Here is a 10384-nt window from a genome sequence, read left to right on the forward strand (position 1 = left end):
AACAGAGGCCATGGCTTATCCAAGGGCTTCTCTCAATTTATCCATTTGCCCTATTTTCATGATCTGGACAGACCTGGGTCTTCTCCTGGGAACCAAAGATGCATAGCTTTAGCCTCTCAATTACATTTCTGTCTTGGCAAAAGTTTTGTTGGTTTGAACAGCAGGATGCCTGAAAGTATGTTGACAAACTGAACTTGAACTTCATGGGTGCTTCTGCACTGAAGAGCTAATACACTTTGCGTTTGCCAAATCCTGTATTTTAAGCAGCCAGGATCACATTAGTATCTTTCACAGGGAACAGGCTCTGTAGCCAAGAGAATGCCTGAGATTTGTGGTTTATGGCGGGGATAACATGACTGCTGTAGAGAAAATTTTTTGGCAAGACAACCTGTAACTGCAAAGCAGTGGTTAAATTAGATTGTGTAGGCTGCATGCAAATTAATTTGTAAGAATATTCAGGTCTGTTGCATACTCCAGTTTCTATGTAAATTAGACTATTATGTGAGATAAAATACGCAGAAATATGAAATTCAAACATTTTTAAACAGTTGCCCATGACTTCTTGGGGTCGAGTGAAATCCACTCATTTTTTGTCTTTGCCCTATTTTTTTTTATCTTTAAGAGAAAGGTTTGTCCATCAAATTAAAAAAAAAATCAAAGCATCCAATTTGACAGACAGACTCTCTTAAATTTTCAAGAAATTTTCATAGCAAAAATTTAGATAAGAAGGTATAGATCTGGCAGAAAGTGGACTATGTTGCCAGAGAAGCCCAGGTATGCCCAGAAGGTAGAAGGATTTAGGCAGCCATGGTGATTAAGATTAGGTTCTTCATTGGGAAATGGGCACATTCCCAAAGACTTCTCCTACCCTGGCCTCTCTTCCCATGAGTTTAAAAAGTATCTCTTTGAACCACTGGTTCAACAATTCAGAAGACCCGGGTGCTAATCCCACCTCAGACATTTACGTGGGTGACCCTGGACTTGGCCTTTCTCAGCCTCAATTTCTTCTTCTATAAAAAGTAGATAATAATAGCACTTATCTCACAGAGCTGTTTTGAAGCTTAAATGTGATAATATATGTAAAGTGCTTTGCAAACCTTTAAGCACTAGCTAAGTGCTAGCTATTATTATAGCCACCTGTTCACAACATGAGGAACAAATTAAGCAGCCAAGGCCTGGAGAGAAAGACCTGAGTCCTGACAAAATTCAGACTCAGTGGCTTCCTATCGGATGTAGTATAAGATCCTCTCTTTAGCCTTTAAAGCCATACAGAACCTGGTCCCAGCCTCATTGGACATTATTCTCCCTCCTAGATTCTATGATCCAGACAAACTGGCTCTCTGTTCCCCATTCATGAGACTCCATCTCCCATTTCTATCACTTTGCACTGGCCATCCCCCATCACTATGAAGAAGAATGCAGTCATGGTATCTGTCCTGAAAGAATTCATTCGGACTGTCTCCAAGTTAAATAAAAGGCATTTATTAGGGTAATGCACCCAGCAGGCCCTGCTCCCCATGGGAGACAGAGCAGTGAGCCAGGTTATGTGTCTGGCCTATATACAGTTTAACAGGATAGGGGAGGGGGGAAGCTACTACAATTTAAGAAAATGGGAGGGGGAAACAGGAGAGGGGAGGGGGAGCGCTGTTCTGAAATGTCAGGTAGTTGGAGGTGCTTTGTGAATGCATGCAGATAAGCAAGGGGAACAGGAAAGGGGAGGGGAAGAGCTGTTCTGGAATATCAGGTAGTTGGGGGTGCTTTGTAAAAGCATGCAGTTAAGTCCATGGCAGAGGTATCAATGCAAGTCTTCTTGAGCGCTTTCTGGTTGGTCACATCCTGCATTTTATCTCATATCTCACAATCTGTGTCTTGTTTGCGTCATCTGCCCCCAAAAATCCTTTCTACCTCATCAACTAGAATGTACCCCTCCTTACCTCTCCTCTTTAAAAGATCCAGATTACTCACCATCTGCATAAAGATTCTGCATGAAAAAAAAAAGTAGCATGGTATCTTGTAGTTGTTCCACTTGAATGCCAGCCAAAGAAATTGGAACTTTATTTGGGGCAGCTAGGTGGCGAAGTGGATAGAGCTCTGGCCTTAGAGTCAGGAGGACCTGAGTTCAAAACTGGACTCAGACACTTGACACTTACTAGCTGTGTGACCTTGGGCAAGTCATTTAACCCTGATTGCCTCACCAAAAGGAAAAAAAAAGATTTTGCATGAAATATTCCAATCTATGTGTCTCTTCTTTCCCAAACTATACAAATATTTAGGTAACTAGTCTAATTATATTTGTGCTTGATAATTGTATATCTTATACAGTATATGATTTTATGTTTTCGTGTTGTCTCCTCCATTAAAATGGAGGCTCCTTGGGAATAGGAGTCTTTTTATTCTTTGAACTTGTGGCCGCAGTGTTCAGCACAGTGTTTGGCATGAAGCAGGCACTTAATAAATGCCTGATGACTGATTGATTGATTGTGTATGATTAAGACTTAATGGACCATGTATCACGTGGAAGACTGCTGCTCCTCAGTGCCTGGAGTCAGGAAGACCTGAAATCACAGCAGGCCTCAGGTACTTACTAGCTATGTGATCCTGAGCAAGTCACTTAAACCTGGTTTGCCTCAGTTTCCTCATCTGTAAAATGGAGATAATAATAACCTCCCAGGGCTGTTGTGAAGATCAAATTAAGTAATAATTGTAAAGCACTTAACATAGTGCCTGGCACATAGTAGGTGCTACATAAATTTTAGCTATTATTAATAGCTATTATGGTACTTGCCAGCACCTAGCATAAATCTTAATGCAGCAGACACTTAATAAATGTTGAAGTGAATTGAACTCTCTCCCTCTTTCTCTTTCTCCCTCTCCCCTTTCTCTTTCTCAATCCTCCTCCCCTCTCCCTCCTTCCCCTCCTTTCCTACTTTCCCCATTTCCCTCTCCTCAAAAGCTGTGCCAATTCTCAGTGGCATTTTATTTAAAGAGAAATTAAAGAGAAACCACCAAAAAGGATTCTAGTAACAGTCAGCCAGCCCAAACCGAACCTCAAAAGCTGTGGCCTCCATCATCAGACCTCAAATTGTAACCTAAGGTTTCTTTAAATAAAATGTCACTGAGAACTGGTACAGCTTCTGAAGAGAGGGACAGCAAGAGAAAGAAAAGAGGGAGATGGGGAAAAGAGGAAAGGAGGGGAAGAGGGAGAGGTGGGGAGAAGCATGAAAGAGAGGAGAGGATAAATACAGTAAAGTACCCTGTCTACCAGAGCAGAGTTGTGGGGAGAGCACAGAGAGTCTGAGGGACTATTTCCCAGTAGCTCTAGAGTTAGCTGAGCAGGTGGCATATAGGCAGCCATATAGGTCTTGATGGTGAAGTGGGGATATAAAGATTTCAAACTGTTAACCATAAAGTATTTCTTGCCCAATAAAGGCAAGGGCAGCTGTTCCCATAAAGTTGAGGGGGGCGGCTGGACCATTTGTGGTTGGTGCGAAGTTTATTAGAGAAGTGTATCTCTATAGCAACATCTGCCCAATTGCTTTATCACAAAATGGATGGCTTGCATTCTATTAATGAGGCTGAAATTATTATTTTGTGAATATATAGAGAGAGTTCTTGGGCGTGTGAGAAGAGCAACTGGTGCTAATTCTGGCTCCTTCTGTCATGTTGCTACTGCTGCATGGAACAACACATTGGTTCAAGAATTAGTAGAATTACCCAATTACCATTTAGAGACCTTTAATTCCACCCACCTACCCACACCTCTTTTTAAAGACAAGTAGTCTTTGGACCAGAGAGGTTAAGAGATTTGTCCAAAGGCACACAGTTAGTGATAAAGTGAGAATTAAATTCCATTTTCCAGACTCCATGTTCTATGCCTGTGCCATTGGCCTCTTTTCTGTGATGCCTCCTTTTGTTATTTCAGCTCCCACTCCATTTCCTCACTGTGATTCAGGTTCTATGACACTGGCTTTGACTGAGAGAACGAGCTCTGTCTGGCATGTGACTTCCAAAACAAAGAAAAAAATAATAATTTCCTTTTGGTGTAGGCTTCAGAGATCAAATAGCACATGGATTTCTTGTTATTTTTATATTGCTTCTGAAACTTGAAAGGATTCAAGAATGGATCTGGGGATAATGCAATCATAGAAAAGAGCTCAGAGAAGGAAAAAAGTTTATTTTAAAAAATCTATATTTTTGAGTTAGTGGAGATGAGAAATTTGGCAAACATTATGTTTGTGCCAGAAGATAGTGTTCTCCAAATATATTAAGTGACTTTCTATGAGGGATCAGAACAAGAGATGTTAAAAAATAGGAGTATAAATAGGAGTCTAAAGAATGGTTGAGGTATAAAAAAACAGGTTGTAGATTGTGATTCAATTATAAACATGGGTTGTACCATTACTGAAGCTCTAGACTCACATGGCTAGGCTTGGTCTTGGGGTAGGGGGTGGGGCTTTTCACAATGATTCTTTGTCTCTTTCCCCACTCAGTGTTTTCACTGAAAGCATCAACGGTTGGCTCATTCAACCCCATCCCCTGGATTCCCCTAGAGATAAATTAGAGTTTATCTCATTCCCAGGTCTTTCTCCAGTGGTGGGAGGGAGGTCCCCAGCTTTCTTGCAAGCACCAGAAATAGCAAGACATGAAATATAGGACAGACTTTAACTTAATTCACCAAAAATGCAAAGGACTCCTACTTAAACCCATTAATAGTAGAGACAACTCTGGTGGACCTCTTCCTTCATTAGTACACCCTTCAGACATACAATACTACTGGGGTTCCCCCCACCAAAAAAGGGGGGAAGAATTTAGTGATTTGGGAGGTCTGAATTCTAGTCCCACCTCCAGCAATTCCCAGAGGTGATGAAAGCATGCTGATTAATTTCTCTGTGCTACAATGTTCCCCATATGTAAGGGAAGCTAGCAATGTTTGCTTTGACTCTAAAAGAACATCAGTTGAGCTTCTCAGAAGAAAAGTACGTCTCAAGAAGATGTATCTTGCCAGGCTGATATTTAGCCTCAGAAGCAGGAATCAAAAAATGCAGAGGATGCCTCCTCAGGAAGAGGAGACAAGAGATTTCTCCTCATTATAGTGTATTCTTATGAAGGGATGGACCTATTAGAGATGATGTAGCAACTACAGGTATGTAATACATTGTGCCAAGTACTAAGGTACAAAGATAAATAAGACCTGATCTCTGTCTCCAAGGAGCTTAGCACCAAACAGGGGTGGTAGGGTGTGCATAAATTAAGTAATACAAATTAAATTATGAGAAGTACAGAGGAAAACAAAGAGAATATTAATGGAAGAGAGACCACACCTAGTTGGGAAGTTGAGGGAAGGTTTAATGCAAGAAGTGGCATTTGATAAAGGTCTTGACAGAGGGGAGGAATTTCAACAGGAGAAGGTTGGGGAAGGCATTCTATGTCAGGCACAGAAACAGTGGAAAAGAAAAAGTTAGTTGCTCATCAGGTCTGGAGCACAAATATATGAAATGTGAGATAAGACAGGAAAAATGAATTGGACCTATATTGTGAAACAGGCTTGGATCCATAAGTGTTTAGGATCAACACAGGGAATAAGGGAATAAACATTTATGTAATGCCAATGTACCAGGCACTTTTTCAGTTATTGTCTCATTTGATCCTCTAAACAACTGGGCAAGGTAGGTGCTGTTATTATCCTCATTGACTTGCCCACAGTCACACATCTAGTAAGCGTTTGAGGCCATATTTGAACTTTGATCTTCCTAACTCTAGGCCCAGTACTCTAGTCATTGCACCACCAGCTACCTCTAAAGAAGGATGTAAAGCTTAATTCCAAATTGGACTGTCGCTGAAAGCAAATCTTTAGATTGCTCCCAGTTCATCCTACCCAGTTATTTCTCTAAATAGAAAAAAAAAGATATCTGAATGACATTCTATATAGAAATCCATTCAACTGAAAATTTAAATTTCACATGAAATTTAATGTATCATTTACACACATACCCTGAGAACTGAATACTATTTTTTTTTCCTTTCCATTAAATAAATTTTTTATCTTCATCTGCAAACAATAGGATTATGATACACTGCTTATCTAGATGAGGGCACAATCAAATTACAATGGTAGGATTCAAATTTCTGGCCATAATTGATGAGTGAGAGTGATTTTTAATTTGTTTTTGTCGTATCATTTTGGTCTTAAAAACTTACCAAAAATATTCTGTAGCTTCAGGGCACATGATGTAAGAAAAAGAGCCCTGGGTTGGGAGTCAGGAAACTCAGATTTTATTCTTCCTTAGAAAAGGTTTATGCCACATCTGGACTTCATTTTTCTCACCTACAAAATGAGGGGGTTAGCAATAGATATTTGGTCAAAGCATTGACCAAACAGTTCTTAAAAGAAAGACTGGAAACTATTCCAAATCACAGGAAATGTTGCTCCAAATCACTAACAGTAAAAGAAATACAAAGCAAAAGAAATCTGAGGTTACAACTCATATTCAGTAAATTGGCAAAGATGACACATACAGGAATCATATTAAAGAAGTTGTGAGAAAAAAGACACATGGATACACTGTTAGTACTATGCAAAAAGAAAAGAAAAACATACTTAAAGTTTTCCTTTGGCTTGGAGATTGCTTTTCCAGGCCCATTCCTGAAAAAGGTCAAAAATAGGAACAAAGGTCCATATTTACCAAAATATTCATAGCAGCATTTCTGTGGACTAAAGAATGAGAAACAAAATAGGGGCACTGCAGGTGGGAAATGTCCAAATAAATTGTGGTATGTGAATGTAACGGAAAATCATTGTCTTGGAAGAATTGATAAATGTGAGAAATTCACTGACGCTTGAGAAGACTTATTTGAACTGATGCAGAGTAACCTAATCAGACCCAGGATCATAGGCCTAAAACTAGAAGCAGGGGCTTACTGGAACCAGCTCCAAAGGGCTTGTAAGAGCCAATTGTTCAATTTTCAATGTGAGTGTTTACAACTTGGAAATCAGCAAATACTACAAATCAGGGCTTAATTTACTGTTTTGTGCATTGTCTAGCAAAGGATCATAGAGGCCATCCAGTCTAACTCTCCCATTTTACAGATGAAAACAGTATGTACAGTGACTACAATGTCAATGAAAAAAAAAATACAATGAAACTGAATGTTTTAAAATTATGATGACTAAGCTTGACCCCAAAGTAGAGATAAGAAAATGCATCTCCTTCCTTTGGAAAGAGTAAGGGACTATGAATACATATGCTGTCATGTGTTGGTTGGTTTGGCTAAAATGTTTTTTTCCCTAAATATTTGTGAGGAATATAAAAGAAATATAATATATAATGTAATGTAAAAGAGAAAACTCTAAATATAATATAAAAGAAAAAGCTCACAGGGTAGAAGAGGGGGAAAGGAACTGTATGTGTTCAAAATGCAATATAAAAGCAAAAGACATCAAAACTTTTTTTAAAAATAAAATTAATATTTAGAAAATCTATCTTATACTTTACAGCTGATATGAATAATTAATTTTTAATTAATGCTTTAAACTTTGCCAAGTGCTTTATGTATTTATCTCATTTGCCCCTCAGAACAAACCTAAAAGGTAAATGCTGGTTTTTGTTGTTGTTCAGTCGTTCAGTTGTATCTGACACTTTGTGACCCCATTTTGAGGCTTTTCTTAGCAAAGATACTGGAGCAGTTTGCCACTTCCTTCTCCAGCTCATTTTAGGGATGAAGAACTGAGGCAGAGTTAACTGACTTGCCCAGGGTCACACAGCTAATAAGTATCTGAAGCCAGGTTTGAACTTAGGAAGATGAGTCTTCCTGACTCCAGGCCTGGTGCTCTGTGCACTGTGGCGCCACCTAGCTTCCCCAAATGCTGTCTTTATCCTTATTTTATAGATGAGGAAACTGAGGCTCAGAGCAGATAAGTGACCTTCAGTGGGTCCCACAGCTAGTATCTGAGATGGGAATTATACCCAGGTCTTTATGCTCTAAGTCTAGCACTCTATCTACAATGCCAAGATGCCTCCCCAAATTAATGCTAAATATACATAATGATGCATAATAACTAAAATGGTGCAATGATAAGAGATCATAGTGGATGATCTTGAAGACCCCTCCCAGCGCTGAAATTCTATGTCTATGAGCGGCTGTCTCTTAAAAGTTCAAACTTGCCAATTATAGAGAGTATCCAATGTATCCTCAAAGCATCCGTGCGTAACAGGATCAGCTTGTCCTTCCTAATCTTGATATATGGAAAGAGTATGTAACTTAATAATGATAGCTAGCCTTTATAAGTGCTTTAAAGTTTGCAAGGCGCTTTGCAAATATTATCTCATTTTACCCTCACATCAACCCTGCAATGTAGATACCATTGTTGTTGCTTGGTTTTTTTGTTTTTTTTTTTTTTTTTTTTGGTAATCATGTCTGACTCTCTGTGACCCCATTTGGAATTTTCTTGGCAAAGATACTAGACAGATTTGCCATTTCCTTCTCGAGCTCATTTCACAGATGAGGAAACTGAGGCAAACAGAGTTAAGTGATTTGCCCAAGGTCACACAGCTAGTAAGTGTCTGAGGTCCAGTGCTTTATCCACTATACCACTTAACTGCCTCTAAGTTATTTCCATAAGATCTCAGAGCACAGACAAGTAAAGACGGAAATCCAGGCTTAGTGATATAGTTCAGACTGCTCTGGAGTCAAATGATCTGAATTCAAATCCCAATTCTGCCCCTTTACTATCTATGTGACATGTGGCATATGACTTAACCCCTCTAGACCTCGGTTTCCTTATCTGCAACAGGAATAGGTAGTAATCTGTAAAATGGAAGGACTGTAATAGGTTGACTCCAAGGTCTCTTCTAGTTTTAAATATATGATCCTATATGTCCGCTTATGATTTCTTTCTACTAGACAATGATACTCTGAGAGCCTTATTCATTTGCAAAAGCTGGTTCTACAGTTTGTCCTCCAAATATGTTCTTTCCTCTCTCCTCAGACTTCACTTCCTCTCTAATTCTGTATTGTTCCCCTTTTCCTTTATAGTTCCTTCCTTCTGGGGATTGGTCAACTCTGCTTGGAATCTTTGCTCTGTTGGAAAACGACAGTCACCAGTCAACATAGAAACCAGTCATATGATCTTTGACCCTTTCCTAACACCGCTACGCATCAACACTGGTGGCAGAAAGGTAAAGAGCATCATCATGCTTGGTATATTAAATTAAGGATGATGTAATATTGGTTACTACTATGTTCTTTAGCCTACTGCTGTCCTCTTAACAGAAGAGTCTGTCTTTCCTCTTTGGAATTCCATAGGCTTCAAACGGATGTCAACAAATTTATATTATGTGTAAATTGCACATTATTGCTTTTCTCACCAGCAATTGCAGCCCTCATCCTTCTAATTACTTCATACCAATTGGAGATTGCCCAAGGTTATGTCCGCTGCTACCTTCCAAAGATCGGGAAATAGTGCTCTACATTACTTGCAAAGCACATTTGGAGAACAGATTGCTCTCTGAAACGTGTTTGCCTGGGTCCTCAATGACTTCATTCTCCCTTGACCAATGATCAACCTAAAGATAGATAGATAGATAGATAGATAGAGAGATAGATAGATAGATAGATGGATGGATATGGATCTATCTATATCTATATCTATCTATATCTATATTTATCTGTATCTAGTATATATCTATCTATATCTATATATTAAATAGGATATAGAGGAAGGAAAAACAATAGTAAATGCAGACCTTAACCATCATGGGATAAAAACCAAATGAAAATGATTTATTTTTTATTTTAGGAATGATGATTTATTTTTACAAAATCAATAATTAATCTTCCTAGAGGAATCTTACTGGCTAGGAATGTCGCCTCTTTTACAGAAATGCTTAGCTCTGCTTTGTGGTACCTACACCAAAACTGTCCCCAGAGATGATGATCTGATCTTTAATTTGTACATCAACACAGCCTCAGTTGTTATGACTCCCTGCACTATTCCCATCTTCTTATGTTAGCATTTTTCTTCACCATTATATTTCTATTTAACTTCCTTCTGATGATGAGTCGATACTAAAGGGGGAAAAAAAACTACACATGGAGAGTTTGTACTTGAAGTTTATTTAACTACTGTGAATTTAAGAACATTTTAAAGGATTTCTCTTGCAAGGAAATGAGGTTTGAAATGACAGGCCATTTTTGGTTCTTTTTTGCGCTTGTGTTTGTTGTTGTTGTTTTGGGGGAGTGCTAATTATCCAGGATTCTGGATCATTTGAGTTCTCTGCTTCTCCTCTCTTCTTTTGCCTATTGGCTACGTCAATACTCACCAATCTCTCTGCCAGACCTGCTTCCCAATTTGATTGAGGTCCTGATGTAATTAGAAAGAGATTCT

At 38.9% G+C, this 10384-nt stretch overlaps 1 protein-coding gene across 1 annotated transcript in view; it reads left to right on the forward strand.

The window, feature by feature from the left end:
- Nucleotides 1-10384, forward strand: part of CA10 (carbonic anhydrase 10) — a 717389-nt gene that overhangs the window by 289226 nt on the left and 417779 nt on the right. Inside the window, exon 3 of the mRNA XM_027870533.1 lies at nucleotides 9034-9176. Within this exon, the coding sequence (XP_027726334.1) occupies nucleotides 9034-9176 (143 nt within the window). The remainder of the gene's footprint in view (nucleotides 1-9033; nucleotides 9177-10384) is intronic.

Source organism: Vombatus ursinus, unplaced genomic scaffold (genome assembly GCF_900497805.2).
Source record: "Vombatus ursinus unplaced genomic scaffold, bare-nosed wombat genome assembly UNPS02014797.1, whole genome shotgun sequence".
In the NCBI taxonomy this organism is placed as follows: Eukaryota; Metazoa; Chordata; class Mammalia; order Diprotodontia; family Vombatidae; genus Vombatus; species Vombatus ursinus.